Source organism: Scleropages formosus, chromosome 16 (genome assembly GCF_900964775.1).
Source record: "Scleropages formosus chromosome 16, fSclFor1.1, whole genome shotgun sequence".
Taxonomy (NCBI): domain Eukaryota; kingdom Metazoa; phylum Chordata; class Actinopteri; order Osteoglossiformes; family Osteoglossidae; genus Scleropages; species Scleropages formosus.
Genome location: NC_041821.1, coordinates 18,993,885 through 19,009,396, shown reverse-complemented (window position 1 = coordinate 19,009,396; position 15,512 = coordinate 18,993,885). Strand labels below are relative to the sequence as shown.

Genomic DNA, 15,512 nt, shown 5'->3' with positions numbered 1-15,512 from the left:
GTTAATAAGAATGTTTGGAGGTATGAAAAGTCAAGTTGTGAAAAGACTTTTGGTCCCAGTTGTGTTTGTGAAGATCCAGTGTATCCATATTCATTCATTCATTCATTCATTCATTCATACATAGCATTAGCTTCCTATGCAGAGCTATGGAAATCCAGAGCCTATTCCAAAAGAATAGTGTACAAGGAAGGGTACACCGTTGCAATCTCACACACACACAGACACAGTTCAGACAATTGAGGGTCACCAATTCACCTGAAGCACGTCTTCTACTGGTGGGGGGAGAACCAGAAGACCTGGAGGAAACCCACCCAAGCATGGGGAGTACATGCAATACATACTGTGCTTTACGAACACCAGGCTGACCCACCAGTGCTACCTGCTTATACACAACGCAAGTTCACAGTGCAGAGCACTCCCTCGGTCAAGTCGCTGTTTTGGTTTAGCAAATGGTGATTAAAGTAGAGACCACACACATCCACCCAAGCAGGTCACCATCTATTACAAGGCAGCGAAACCCAATTCCCAAATGGCCACAACCCTGAAGGATTTCTAGAGGCTTCTAAATCCCTTTTTTCTGTTGGGTTACTGCAATTGCAAAGCAATCTCACGCTAATTAATTAAACTGGATAATTAGGAGTTGGAGTGCCATAAAACAGGCAAAACAGGCACCCTCAAGTGCACAGAATTACTTCTAAGTCCCTTGGCCCATTGAGAATACAGCAATTTTGCTGAGGATTTGACCGTCGTACAAGGACGAACCCAACATATATGTGAACGCACTACTGCATGCAAGAATACACAGAACCATGACACATTTAGGATAGAAAATGTGATAAATTTGGGTAGAAAATTATGGCTACTACAGCACAGAACAACAAATAAATATATGGGTTAAAGCTATAAAAGTTGACCTGAAAATACCAAAAGTAAAACTTAAATGAACTACAGACATACTGACATACTTGACTGTTAGTTCCTCTATTTATTCAGGTAATGAGAAAACATTAGAAGACAACTGGTTTACCAAAGTTACATTTTATTTTGATTACAACCATAATACACATTCCTGTGCCTATCAGTACTTTTGCACAAAAGAACAGCATGAAGACATATGAGAAACTTCACAGTGGTGTCCTTTATCCATGATTTAGTTTTTACAAATGTCATCCGATGGGCCTTTGGAATTCATAAAACATTCTTAATTCTCGCTTTAACAAAAAAAAATCTGAATAGGATACATTTTCATACAATTAACAGTTAAAAACACCAAGTAATACAGTGTTAAAATTAGGCAAAACATTGCAGAGTGCAAACTGTCAGATGCAAATAATAACCATTACAGAAAAACAGCAACTTATGTAAACAGGTCCTGTGTATCTAGCCTATTCTTCTCCTGAAACTTTTTACCATCATAAAACTTTCTTCATATTTATTTAACAAAAGCAGTACATGGAAGGGGTTTACCCAGGAAAATGTTTTGAGGGTAAATAGAATTTTTTTTAAAACCATATTATTTTCAAAAAGATTACTTTGGAATCCATTTTGGGAAAACAAAGTATTTCTTTCAAAATTATTGTTAGGTAACGTTATCCATTTGGCACTGAAGGCCAGTTCGGTTTAATTTCTCCCTCTGTGCAGGCCTTGCTATGAACACTTTTTTCCTTCTCAATGCTTTGTATTTGAACAAGGGGTCACTGTTGTAGAGCAACCCGCTATTTTTCCAGAGAAAACCGGCACATGGAACGTGAAGAGAATGACTGAACCGAAGGGCACAGAACAGACCTAATCTGTTGAGGCCACAGCTGAATTAGAGAGGTGCAACGGAGTACAAAACAAATTATAATTCAAACTATCAATTATATCAAATACAAAAATTATTTTCATCCTGTTTCATGTTGAAATAAAGGCCTGTTCATTAAAAATGGTATGCCAGAATTCAAATAAGCACCTAGTTAATTTGTTAGCATATCCTCTAGTGTAAAATTTGAAAACTGTTCTTATATAAAGTGTTTCGGAAAAAGAAACAAACCAGGCTGCAGGCGATGTGTTTGCGAGCAAGCCCCAACCTTGTCAGCCACCAGTGTACTTGCACTTTGCCGTCTGTGTTACTATGTTACTGTGTCATTGTATGCCATTGTGTGACATACAACATGTCAGAAAAGCACCAACAGTGGTGATAAGAAAAGACACACAAGCACCATGGATTGAAAAGTACAAATAATGAAGCTGAACAAGGTGAGAAACTGCACATTTACCCATGCTCTCCACAGAAACTGTGTTACTCCCGGATTTAAGTACTATCACCACACTACTATAGTTTACATGTTCACAAAAGACATACAGTACATTTTGACTTTGTAAATTATTCATAAGAAATTTGCAGCCCATATCATGTTCGTAAACAGAATTTACTGCAATTATAAAGAAATACAGGTTACAGAGAAATAATGACGAAATTCTTAACGTTTAGCTACATTGCAAACTCATGTGCTTCATTTTGTAAGCATTTCTGGAAATCACCCAGATTATAATGATAGTCAATCAAGCATATCTAGGGCACGAACTAATATATTCATATATATGTACATAAAGTGGTTTTTATTTCTTACACTGGTCGAAAACTAGGTGAGCACAACCTTCAGTGCTTCGAATCCCAGGGCCATTCAAAAATACGGCTATTTAGTTATTGATAATCTAAGACTTCTTTTTTTGTGCAACCATGTTGAAAATATGTGAAGTGTCTGAAGTTGTTACTAGTTGCAGAATGTAACACAAACTCAAAAACAACTATGTTAGGGTACAGTCGTTAGAATTAAGTCGAATAATCAGTGCGTTAAATGCTTAATCTATAAACAAATGGCTGATGTTCTCAACTTCATGAATACTTCATTAATGCTTTAAATTCATGTCCCAGCATGAAATAATGCCTACAGAAAATTCTAAATATGAGCGGTTCAACAAATATACAAAAATAGAACAGATCTCTTCCACTGGGAGACATCAGGCGTAAAAGATGAGCTCTGGGATCTGTCCCCCCTGGACGCCGGTCCCGTTGGTGCTGTCCGAGGAGCACTGGAACTGGAAAGTCACTTTGCCGCACTGGACTTCCGTCATGCCCTCTTGGCCGAAGTAGCTCAGCTCGTTCCCATCCAGCACCACGCTGGCCGTGTAGAATGTGTCTGGCTCAATTTGCACCGGGTGCTCGAACCACACAGGGAAGGTGCTGCTGGACCCGTCCGAGAAGTACTTGGTGAGGTTCTGTCCCAGCAGCGCCCCCTGTCGTTTCAGCTCAATCCTGGCACTGTACTCGGCCGAGCCACAGCTGGAGCCGTAAAGGCCGAAGCCAGCAATGAAGACACGCTTGTCGACGGCGAACTGGATGCTGTCGCAGCGGCCACGGTAGCGCCACTGGTTGCTGCGGTAGGCGCAGGACTGGAAGCGATGGCAGCGCTGCGGTGTCAGACCCTTCCTGGGCTGGCAGACGAAAAGAAGGCCGGGTTTCCGGGCCGCTGTGTACCAGAGAAAGATGTCATTGGTCTCACCAAGCGTCAACACACCAGACTGTGCAGCACCGTTGGCAAAGTCATCCAGAGCCATCGCAGGAACACGTATCAGGTAGAGGGCCTCGCCCAGGGCTTTGCGCTTGTTCTCGACAGTGGGTGCCATTTCCCTGCGACGGCACTCGGCCTCAGCCCACGCCAGCGCAGCCTCAAACACCACCATCTCCTTGGCGTTTAGTGTCTCCCGTCGCAGGATGCTGTCCAGCGTTTGTGCATCGATGTCGCAAAAGCCCTCGGATTTGAGCGCCAGCTCAGCCTGAGCGTCAATGACCTCCCAGCAGCGCTGTGTCAGATCGGGCTCCTCAAAGAGGCAGCTCTGTGACAGGAGCACACAGGCGTTCTTGGCGCTCAGGCTCGTCTCCAGAAAGTTGACGCATGCCCGCGCCAGGTGGGGCACAATGTACTTCTTGGCAGCATACAAGGTGGCCAGCACAGTGTCTGCACACAGGTCTATCTCATCACAGTAAATATATCTGTTGACAAAGTGAAAACACAAAGAATTCAGGTACTAAGAAAGCATGTATAAAATTTCACAGATTTCAGCTCGGTGAAAACTAATCTGCAGTGATTACTGATGACTAGTCTAAACAATGACAACTGGCTATTATAAAAAGTTCAAAGAGTTTCATCTCTGAGTCTACGGAATTCTTTAATTTATTTAAAAAAAACCACATACTATAAGACTGGAGGGAAAAAGAACTGCTAAAGATCTATCTGGACATTGAGAAATAAAAGTCCTGATGTAAGAGAATTTAATCATGTTCATAACATTTTATATTACAATTTTAATTTAAACACTGATATGGAATTCTTCATTAAAATAACAGTTTTAAAAGGGGTACTGGAATGGGACAAGTGCAAGAATGGTGTGCATTTCACGTATTAAATGCTTTGCATATTACAAATTTCCAATGTAGTACGGTTATCAAATTATATTACACAGCAGTATTACATCATGCAGAGAGGGCAGAGCCACTGTTAGGAAATTACATTCTTATTAAAAGGGAATGGAAAAAAAATCATTGGAAAGATTAATCAAGTAATAGCAATAAATGTCAGAAACAAGCACAATCCCAGGGAATATCCCGCTGTGCTACGACTTTGCACTGGCCAGCTCTGAAAAACAATGAATTTTTAATTTCGTAGTGTTAAGGTTGGCAAATTATTGTAATCAAAAGGCATTTTCCATTATTGTGCTCTTTTATTCCCCTTTTATTCCTTTTTCTGCCATCAAGCTCCTTTTTTGAGAAAGTATGATGGTAAAGTCATTGCACATTTACAGCATAATGCGAGGCAAGGTGAAGATATTGTCCAGAAAGGTATTTCATCCAGTCATCGGGGGGAATTTTATTTTCCACATGCAACGACCTCCTTCTTTAATAAGAAAGAAAGAAAGAAATTTTGATTACCTAATGAAGGACTAGTTAAAAAATATTTACTTAACAATAAATGTAAAGCCTGATACATTTGACATGACACCCTCCAAAGTGGCAGTGATAATATCGTCAGAAAAGTGGGGGGAAGAGCAGCTGAAGAAAAAAACTGCAGGCTCCCAGTAGCACTCAGCGTGTGGTACAGACAAATGTCAGTGATGTGTGAGAAAATCACAATTTTAGGAAGAAAGCATCAGTGGAAGAGCACAGCACAGTGTAGACTACAATTAACTCCAAATATTCGCAAGATTACATTTTATTTATATGTGGAAAATATTCAAAATCTTATTGGTGGCAATAATGGTAAATATGTCAATAGCAAACACACACAGAGTCTGAAACCGCTTAACCCAAGTGGGGTCACGGCGAACTGGAGCTTAACCCGGCAACACAGGATGCAAGGCTGGAGGGGGAAGGGGACACACCCAGGACGGAATGCCAGTCCGTCACAAGGCACCCCAAGCCGGACTTGAACCCCAGGCCCGCCAGAGAGCAGGACCCAGCCAAACCCGCTGCGCCACCATGCCCACTATGTCAATAGTAGTGAAATGCAAATAAAGAGAGAAGAAAAAAAAAAGTATTAAATCCTATCGGAGTTTTAATTAACGCTTATTCTTGTATGAGATTTTTTGTCGGATTTGAATGAGATATTCTATACTGACTTTCACATGAAAGCCACAGATGGTGAAAATTATTCTAAAACGTTACTAAGCTAATACACTCATCTTGAGCGGCAGAAAAATGCCTTTTACAGTGTGTTTTAAACTTTCGGAATTATTCTTTTGCCTTGAATGCTGGCACTGTGAATGTTTGTGTGTGATTGGGGGAGTTAAGCCCCAACATTTCCAACGAACACCAAGAAAAAAATGGCCTTACTTCAGCATAGCCAAGAAGGAAGGTGGCTCAACATCTGGGATTCTGATCTCATCCTGGTCTTCAGCAAGTTCTCCATAAAACATGGCATGGAACACCGAGCTTCCCACAGCCAGAACGTACTTCAGGGCAAAAGAGACACGAGCAATAGTTAGCATGACAGGTGACGGAACTCATCAGTTAATGTGAGTGCAGCACAGGCTGCATGAAAGGTTGATTTATTATTATCAATTAATTTTTTTAAAAGGGTATTTGTGCAAACAATCTCTAACATCTTCAAAACATTTACATTTATTCATTTAGCTGACGCTTTTCTCCAAAGGAACTTATGTTATGTCACTTACAATTATTTACCCATTTACACAGTGAGGTAATTCAGGGTAAGGACCTTGGTTCAAGGGTGCTACAGCTGGTGGAGGGATGTGAACCTGCCACATTTGGGTCCAAAGGCGGCAGCAGCAGCTTTAACCATTACGCTACCAGCCGTCTTACAGCTAGCCTAGAACTGTGTGGTTGTGTTATTCTATCACCTACAGAAGTTTAATTTAACAAAGTTAATGTACAAAAAGATTTTTAAGTAAGGACAGGTATGAGTCCACTATATACCAAAGTAGACTGAGCAATTTAACCAAAATGCCAATGCTTGCAATCACTGGACCTGATGAAAAAAATTTACACAAAACCAAGGCCTAAAAAGGTAGTTTAAAGCTGCGTGTTGGCTGTATCCCTCATTCCATATCATCGATTTACAGAAAATTGCTGAGATTTTGCTACTGCTGAATACCATCAATGTATGAAGCCATACGGATTGCCGTATGAATCACTGCATTTGCAATACAGTGTTGACTACAGGGCATTGGTACGAAAGCAAAACTCTCCGTACAGAAACTGATGCAGAAGAAAGCAAAGCAGTGCAATTTTACATTACATTAGTTTTAAATTTCATTTCACTCCAAGCTTCTTTAAATTCAGGAAAAAAAAAAGCGGAAAAAAGCAGCCTGACAGCAAAACCACCACATTAAAGGCAACGCTTTCATTATGAGCCATAATGAATGAAATGAATCATATGATGCTCAGCGTTTGGTGACGAGCAGTCACTTCCTCTGCACCGGTTTTCTAGATGCGCTCCCACCGATTACTTCTGCTCTCTCTTCTGAAAGGACTCACCCTGTGTCCCGGCAGTCGCTGCGTGCCTCCAGGTGGGCCCACAATAAAGTGCACATCTGCCATCAGCTCATTGTTAAACATCACAGAGTTCCTGCAAACAAGAGCACATGACAACGCTTTAGCCGAAAAACGACAGCAGCACTTGAGCCCGTAGCGAAAAGCCGCAGAAAATCGCCTCTTGTGATTTATTTATTTATGTATTTAATATTTTGTTCCATCACATCACATTTTACCTTCACTCAGCCTTGAGAAACATGTGACCCCTTCAGTTATGACGCCTCCGTCAGATAATACAGCTACAAAGCATAGGAGTCCCCTAGATCCACACTTAAATTTTGTGGGGTAGGGTGGGGGAATGAAAGCCATCCCGAGCATCCCGCAGCACACAATCCAGGAGTCTGGCAGCCACAGAGACAATCTGCTGCATCAAACCTTCTGGCATCAAGAACCCAGCTACCTTTCTTTTCATACGCCTGAGAGTAGTTTTTCAAGAAGAACGATGACATTACCACAGCCTTCCTATAAAACGTCTTTTCTTTAAACACTCAGTCATCACACAATGGGTTCCCATACAATAAAAACCTCTGCAGATAATGAAAATCTTACCCTTTTTTGTAAGGATTGCTGCTTATATCAGATGTTTTGGGATAGAGATGCACACTTGGTGACTCAACCCCAAAAGGTTTTTCTCCCTAAGTGGTGTAAATATGGTTCTTTTCTGGCAAAATCTACTGTATTAAGCTCTGCTTTTCCCTGGAAACCATGACCACTAATGAAATGGTCAGGTTTGAATGGGGGGTGGATGGACCTCAGTCTTTTAACATAGGAGACTGGATTGAAACAGGTTTTTTCAGAGCAGTTTATTAATAATGTTCACACTTCTTCCACTAAAAAAAAAAAAAAAAAAAAAAAAAAAAAAACTACTTTATACATTTCCTACTTCCACTCTATCACACTGACAATCTCAAATTACAACCATTGATGAAGGTCATAATGCAACTTGAAACACTACATACTTTTATTATTAATTTATTGAGCTGATGCTTTTATCCAAAGTGCTGTACAATGTTAAGCTGTTTACTTTGATTTCCCGTGTATTTAGCAGGATAAAGTGTAGAAGAGATGGGATTGGATTTGATTGTAGCTCTTTTGATTGCAAGGTGATGGCTCAAACCATCATAAACTTGCTCCTTTATCTCAATTATTTAAACAATATTATAGCTTTCCTAACATGAGCATCCTTACAGTGTCATAGATAGAGCTTGCTATGAGCCAAATTATCTAGATGTCACTGTCCAGCATTCACCTTGCCTCACACCCTATGCTTTCTGGACAGGCTCTGAAATGACATGACCCTCTGCTGGACAAGTAGTTTTTTTTTTTTTTTTTAAATTAACAAAAAGCTATAGACCCATTATGTGAAGAATGGGTGTTACACACACTGTCAAAGGCTAATTCAGATGAGTTCTGGAGAATATTTAGCAGTGCACATGATGGTTTTAATAAAATTCTCAGTTTTATTTTAATCATTTACACCAGTGCCTTACCACTTTTTCCCCTAAAGACATTAGAAATACACACGCAAGGGCCCACATGCACACACACACACACACACACACACACACACACACACACACACACACACAGTACAGCTTTAGTCTTTTAGTTTTTAATCAGCAGTCAAACATGCGGAGGACTAAACTGGAAAATTGTGTGATGCTTTGTGCTACACTTAAGTAAATCCTTAAAGCTATCAGCTGAGAATTAAAAAAAGAAAAAAACAGGAAGAATGGTGTGAGTAGAAGGTATCACTGACTACATACAAGAGGATGCTCAGAAGTGGTGTGTTAACAGCTAACGATGAGGTGGAGAGCCTTGTCTGCTTTGAGTACTTTCCGCGTGAAAGAAATTTAAACACCGATAAGGAGAAAACCACTAGCACCCTAGCATCTGGACTGTCACTAGCGTTTATCTTCCTCAACCACCCCCAGCCTCTGAGTGGAGTAATGCAGAAGACCGCCACCACAACAGAGACGGACAGAGAAGGATAGGGCAAGCCTCAGCAAGGGGCTCGTATCCGCAATCCTAACCCTCCGTGTAGGAGCACCTTAAAATGCACCGAAAGGAAAGTTTGGGGTCCGGCGAATTGTTAACATCACAATCCTACTTAAGTCCTACGCAACTGTGCTGAAAAGGAAGAACTTCATAGAGCCATGCGTTCCCAAAGAAGTTCTTTTCACAGCTGCGCACACAATACAAATCAATGGAAGAGTTCAGCTCTGACCCTGACGGAACTGATCGGGAACCCGTGCAATTGCTCCACTCCCTGGAGCTCGATGGGGGGGGGCGTTCGAGCCTAACTTAGTTGAGTTCCTGATCTCGAAAACTGCACACAAGAAGGTTTACGTACCTTTCTCGGATGGTGGGGTAGAGTCCCTGCCAGTTACAGCTCTGGATGGTGTTGTTGTTGTTCAGGTTTTGCTGCTGGTACTGCTGGACTGTGGTGGTTGTCGCCGACTTCTTGCTGGGAAAAATTTCCGCGGCCATTTTCTTTTTCTTAGCCTTCAGGGTGATGACCTCATAGCAGACTGGAGGCAAGCTGGAGTTGCCCGGACTCCCTTTTTTGGCACCTTTATTTGACCTGATCTTCACAGACTCTGGAAGCATCAAGAAGAAAGTCAGACATTTCATGTTCCTTCCCTTGGCGTCAACCATGAGTGTGTTTTACCTGCCTAGCAGTGGGGGGTCAAGAAGTGATGGCATTCAAGGAAAAAAAAGAGCAACAAGAGTCCGCAGGAGAGCAGCAAGGGAAGGTGGTGTTACAGCTGTCAAAACTCCTCCTGTGATTTAACCGTTTCGGAGAAAAGTGACAACCGCCTTCCTCTTCCTCGCAGATGAACTGTCAGCAATGCCCACAATGCAATTTAGTGCCTTGTTTTCTTAAGTTTGGTCCAGCGAACGGCAGTGTAATTCGCTCTCCATCTTCGCAAGTTTCCAAGTGAATCAGTTGCCACGCTTGCACTCTCTCCCTCTCAGATTCTCTCCTTATCCCCCTCCAGCTGCACGCACGCAGATTTAGTGGCGACGCTGGCAGCCCTACTTTTTGCAGGGATGCGGCTCTCAGGGATTCAGACGGGAACGGCCACTTCGGCGGTCAGCGCAGGCTTGTTTCGCCGACTGCCGCAGCTGAATGGATGAGGGTTGAAACTGTAAACCCCCCCATGCGTCAATTCAGGCACCCACTGAAGATCAGCCAATAGCGTGGACCCCTGTCTGTGATTGGCTGCCGGACAGCCTTGAACCACCTACCTGAATATGTAATTATTTCCAATTAAAGCGCTACCCTGGTTTATGTCCTCCCCCCCCCGACCCCCATGCATAAATTATCTACAGTACATTTGAGTGTTTCTACATGCCCATGTCACAGAGAATTTATAGCTCGGGGTATGAATAAGTGTGCTGTACTATTTGTTTGCAAAGAAGTTCAACGTCCAGCTATCCATCTAATTAAGTATAATGTTATATGTAACAAATCAATGAAAAATAGTGCAAATATTTTCAGTGTAGGATATTTCACTAATGCTTCTACAGACAAAAATGTCTCTACCTTCACCGCTTTACAGTTTATCTAGGTATTTGCAGTTTATTAAGGTAAGGTCTAGAGGTCTTTAAGATATGTTTGAAATACATTCATTACTAGATTATTACTGACTATTATTTAGCAGACACCTTTTCTCCATGGTGACCTGCAGTGTTAGGTTTGTACAATTTTTTTTACAGGTTACTGGTCCAGTAGCTAATGTTCACATAGCTGAATAACAAAGTGACAGTGAGGCACAGAAATAAATAAATGAAACAGTAAATTAAAAACTTTCCCCACCATGCCACTTCAAATATTGAGCTGATTGAAATTCAGTTTCTTTTATACCTACTGCCCCCAGTTTTAGTGAATTCAACAAAATTAGTGGTACAAAACAATATGGTACGTATAACCAATTTGCCACCATTCTGTTCCATTTAATCCCAGGGAGGCAGAGAACCCAACAAAACAACACACGCTGAACGAACGCCACTCAACCTCAGCAGCCGGAAGCGTAGTGGGTAGAGCTGCTGCCATTAGATCCAAAGGTTGCAAATTTGATCCCCAGCTCCAGCTATAGTACCCTTGAGCAAGGTACTTACCCTAAATTGCTCCAGTAAAATTATCCACATATATAAATGGGTAAATAACTGTAGGTACCTTAACAGTTTAAGTTGCTCTGCAAAAAAGTGTCAAGTAGATGTAATCTATGTTTAATCTTAATAATGTCAAGATATGAGAGACCTTTATACAAATTGTAGCCATTTCAAAGCTCAGATCCAAAAAATATATTTTCTTCTAAGATTTAAATCTTTTTACTCTTTAAGTATCTTCCAAGTTTGGCTACATAACTTTTTTAAAAATAAAAGGACTACAAAGGGAAGAAAATAAATCTCTTGGGGTCCAGGTACCAGTGACTGATGACCCCCCGGGCACGATAATGCAATGCAGGGGACCATTGTGGATGTCTCATACAAAATAAGACCTGTACAACAGCTTTCATAACTCTGTGTGTTATTTATTCATTTACAAGTCGCTTTCTCCTCACTTCCAATGAACTCTGTGTAGTGTTATCAGCCCACACACCTTATTCACCAAGGTGACTTACACCGCTAGTAGAGACACTGCTCATCCATACACCAGTGAAACACATACAATGCGTGATTTTGAAAGCCACCAGTCCACCTGCACAGCATACCTTTGGATTGTGGGAGGAAACCGGAGCACCCGGTGGAAACCCACACAGACGCAGGGATCGAATCCACGTCCTCTCGCCCCCGAGGCGCTGTGAGACAGCAACACTGCTCACTGATTGAACGTTTGAACTGAACATATGAGTCGACAAACAGAGACTTTATCACGCCGGCATTTCACAAAAACGGAGAGTAACTAAGTTGTTGCCGGGAGCCGTAATGGTGGGAAGGAGCGGCAGTTTCCAGCAGCGCTACTGTATTCAAATGGCGGAAGAGGCGCTTCCCTGAACCGCGGGCTCCTAGGGGGAAGGAAACGGGAAACGGCGCTGCTTTCTTCCAAGAAATAACACAAGCCACAATGGAAGTCGGACATTAGCCACAATGTTAACTATTAAGTGTACAAAACAAAAGCGATGGAGTCGGTTCGTTGAGAACAGTCCTCAGTCTCAGTCACACACTCACACTGACTTACCCCGGTTGCTGCTGCTAATGCTGTGTGCCTATGTTAAACACAACATTAACGCTCAACTTAAATCACCGCTTTTGTTTTGTTTATATATTTAAACATTGCTAAAACACTCAGATAAAAGCTCGGAGAACTAAAAACGTAAATGCCGGCGGTTGGAAATCCAAGTCCCGCCGGTGTGTGACCTCGCAGCCACGGCACGACCAGCTGAGCTTAGCTTTAGCTTCAAAATATATCAATCCAAACATTAAAATATTAGATGCGGGACGTCGAGTACTGCTATTATAAACAGCATTGTGTACTTATGAATTATATTCCACACTCACCAGTCGAGCTCGGCCGCAGACGGTCGGTGTAAGTTGGCCGTTTAGTGGGTTAAAGAGAGTTGCTCGGCGGCAGGAAATATCGCACGGAGGGGGGCGGGAAAGTAGGAAAGATGAAGGATCCGCAGTGCAATCATAAAATAACCTCGCCTTTGCGCGGTTCCGAGGGTGGAAGTGTTGGAAGTTTTATGCCACATAGAGCCTGGTACAGTTAAAGTGAGTGAGTGAGTGAGTGAGAGAGAGAGAGAGTGTTTGTGTGTCTCTATTGTTAGCGAAGGAGCGGCGCGCAGCGCGACCCCTTCACCGGACGCGGAGGGTGGAGCGGAGAGCAGAGGAACACGGTGTAAAACACCAAAAAGCTCCGAAACTGTGTTCCAGTGCTCTTAGTTCTGCTTCACCTTCACTGGGAAGGCTCTTTCTCTCCTTTAGTGACCCTAACCGTTCAAGTTCTATCACTTCTAAGGGTGTTGGCTTACGTTTTTTTTTTTTTTTTCGGGGGTGGGGGGGTTTAGCTTTTAGGTGAGACATGAGTTCAGAAAATGTTCCACTTCCTTGGGTCCCAGTCCGCCTTCACTGGGGAGGGTTCCTTCTCACCACTTGCTTTTTAATACTTCTCCACGTTTGCCTTAGGTGGTTAATACTGAAAAAAAAGGAGGAAAAGTTCCCTCTGTCACTGACTCACCCACACACACTTAGCCACTTTTCCAAGCCAGGCCTGTAGGCCCAAGGCTACATAGGATACGCCCACTCCTTGTATGGAAGAAAAAAGTTAATATTTCAGTAGAAAATTTATCCCAGTGCTTTGAATCTAAGTTCTCTGTCTTTCTGTAGTTTATTAACCCTGATCATCAATGTTTTACCAACGTGGAGAAGACAAGAGGCCGGACGCTACTTTGAACATTTTAAATGTTCCCCGAATGGTGCTCTTTTTAGAGTTAGTTTGAGCGAAAGAAAACATGTTGAGTGTTTACATCAGTTCAACACTCAAAGTTGACAGGGGTCTATAATACATAGAAATATAAGCAATAAGATTTAAATTTAGTCTCCTCACTGATAAAAGATGTTTATGTCCAAAAACTGTAAAAGCTTTCCTAAGCAAAGCATATTATGCGTGTGCTCATATGTCACAATTCGGCTGAGCTGCTTCAGATGAATGCATACCGTCCCTACACAGCGTGTTCAGATGAGCAATAAATGTAGCAAATGTTAGAAAATTTTTATTTCTATTGTTAGAAATGTCAAGCATCACGGTGCCCGAGCTACGCATTCAGCCGTAGGTTTGAATCTGGCTTAAGGTGTGTGGAATTGACGTGTTCTCCCAGCGTTTCCAGGTTGAAGATTTTGGGAAAAGGCAATGGTGAATCACTTCCTTACCCTCCTTTACCACAAACACCACATGAGTGGTCACAACGAGTCAAACATGACTCAACGGCACCTACCCTACCCAGAAAAGGTTAGGGTTGTTAATGGTTTGCTTCAGGAGTCCAGCTTGGAAAAGACAAGAGACTGGACACTACTTTGAACAGTATAATAACTGAGGGACATTGGAACTTCTATATGTCGTATAGAATGAAGTTGTGGGTCCTGGACAAAGAGTGTTAAATAACACACACACACACACACACACACACACACACACACACACACACACACACACACACACACACACACACACATATTGGCTGAAGCCGCTTGTTCCGAGTGGGATCGCGGCGAGCCGGACCCTAACCCAGCAACACAGGGTGCAAGGCTGGAGAGGGAGAGGACACATCCGGGACGGGACGCAAGGCCACCACAAGGTACCACCAGCAGGACTCGAACCCATGACCCCCCAGAGAGTGGGACCTGGCCAAATCCGCTGCTCCACCGCACCCCGTTAAATAATATTATAATATAAAATTTTTATTTTTTAATTGCTTCTCTTTTTCATTCTGTATTCCTGTATAGTTACAGTGCTGTCAAAGTCAAAATTGCTTATTTATATATCTAAGGAGAGTATGCTTTGATTATAAATATTTTCCCATTTTTATCATTAAAAAATCTTAATTTATTTTTTTCTCCCCGTATAAATGCACAAAGCATTAAAACGGACCTGTCATTCCTGTCATGAGCAGAAGAGTTAAGGTATTTTCCATTGTAAAAATGTGCATGTTTTCAGGTTTAAAGAAATATGTTTCAAAGTTTACGTTTAAATGTCTTAGAAAGATCTCTATAATAAATATTTCTTGTGATGAATTAAATGTCATCAGACAAGTTGTCATTGGCCTTACCACGACTAAAAACATTTATTAAATCTTTAAACAACAGGAAGTTCTAAGAGTAAAGTTCTTAATGCTAGGGGTCACATGTGTCTTTATGAGCTATTAATACTTTGAATGAAAACTAAATAATTTCAGATTGTACATAAATACATAAATACAAGCACACATATCAGCTGGAGAACATTAACCCTGAAGGAAAGGAAGTTTCATGTGGATGCAACAGCACAAACAACAATAATGAAAAAAGCCAGGAATCACGCTGGAGTATAAATATTACATGTAGGCAAGTTTATGAGAATCTAAGTAAAAGTATGGAAAGAAATCATTGTGCTACTAGTGAGAGTGGAGGATGCATGTTTATGCAGATGTGCATTTGTGTTACCCTTGGTAGTAGTGTCTGCACTGTTACTGTTGATGGGAAAGGAGTTAAATCTGTTTCAGTATCAACACCTGGACCGTTACTTTCCTTTACGTGGGCAACATAATTTGCTGAAATTATTGGATAATTTTATCTAATTTGGCCAAAAACACCCGAAAATCCTCATCCAAGTTTCAGAGAGGCTTAATTATTTCTGGAACAGTCTGTGGCAATCAGATACATACATTAAGTGGATATTCAAAGGTGGGGGTAAGTAAAATAAAATCAACCCATA

The 15,512-nt window shown here is 41.7% G+C and overlaps 1 protein-coding gene across 2 annotated transcripts; it reads right to left on the bottom strand.

Moving 5' to 3' along the window:
- Nucleotides 1-1,078: 1,078 nt before the first annotated feature.
- On the bottom strand, nt 1,079-12,855 carry LOC108933538 (BTB/POZ domain-containing protein 3-like). 2 transcript variants are annotated; one of them, XM_018750684.2, is made up of 5 exons: nt 12,602-12,855; nt 9,447-9,693; nt 7,037-7,127; nt 5,873-5,991; nt 1,079-4,036 (listed from the first exon to the last, which is right to left on the bottom strand). In XM_018750684.2, exons 2-5 carry the CDS (start codon nt 9,581-9,583, stop codon nt 3,004-3,006), a joined length of 1,380 nt encoding a protein of 459 aa, XP_018606200.1. In that variant the 5' UTR covers nt 9,584-9,693; nt 12,602-12,855; the 3' UTR covers nt 1,079-3,003. The 2 variants fall into 2 exon arrangements, with proteins under 2 accessions (XP_018606200.1, XP_018606199.1); XM_018750683.2 differs by lacking the exon at nt 12,602-12,855 and having other exon boundaries at nt 9,447-10,219.
- Between the last annotated feature and the right edge of the window lie 2,657 nt (nt 12,856-15,512).

Coding starts and splice junctions, on each gene's coding strand:
- LOC108933538 (XM_018750683.2), bottom strand. CDS start 9,751: ATGGTTGACGCCAAGGGAAGGAACATGAAATGTCTGACTTTCTTCTTG. Junction 7,128..9,446: donor TACCCCACCATCCGAGAAAG/GTACGTAAACCT, acceptor TCTTGTTTGCAG/GAACTCTGTGATGTTTAACA. Junction 4,037..5,872: donor TCCTTCTTGGCTATGCTGAA/GTAAGGCCATTT, acceptor CTTTGTCAACAG/ATATATTTACTGTGATGAGA.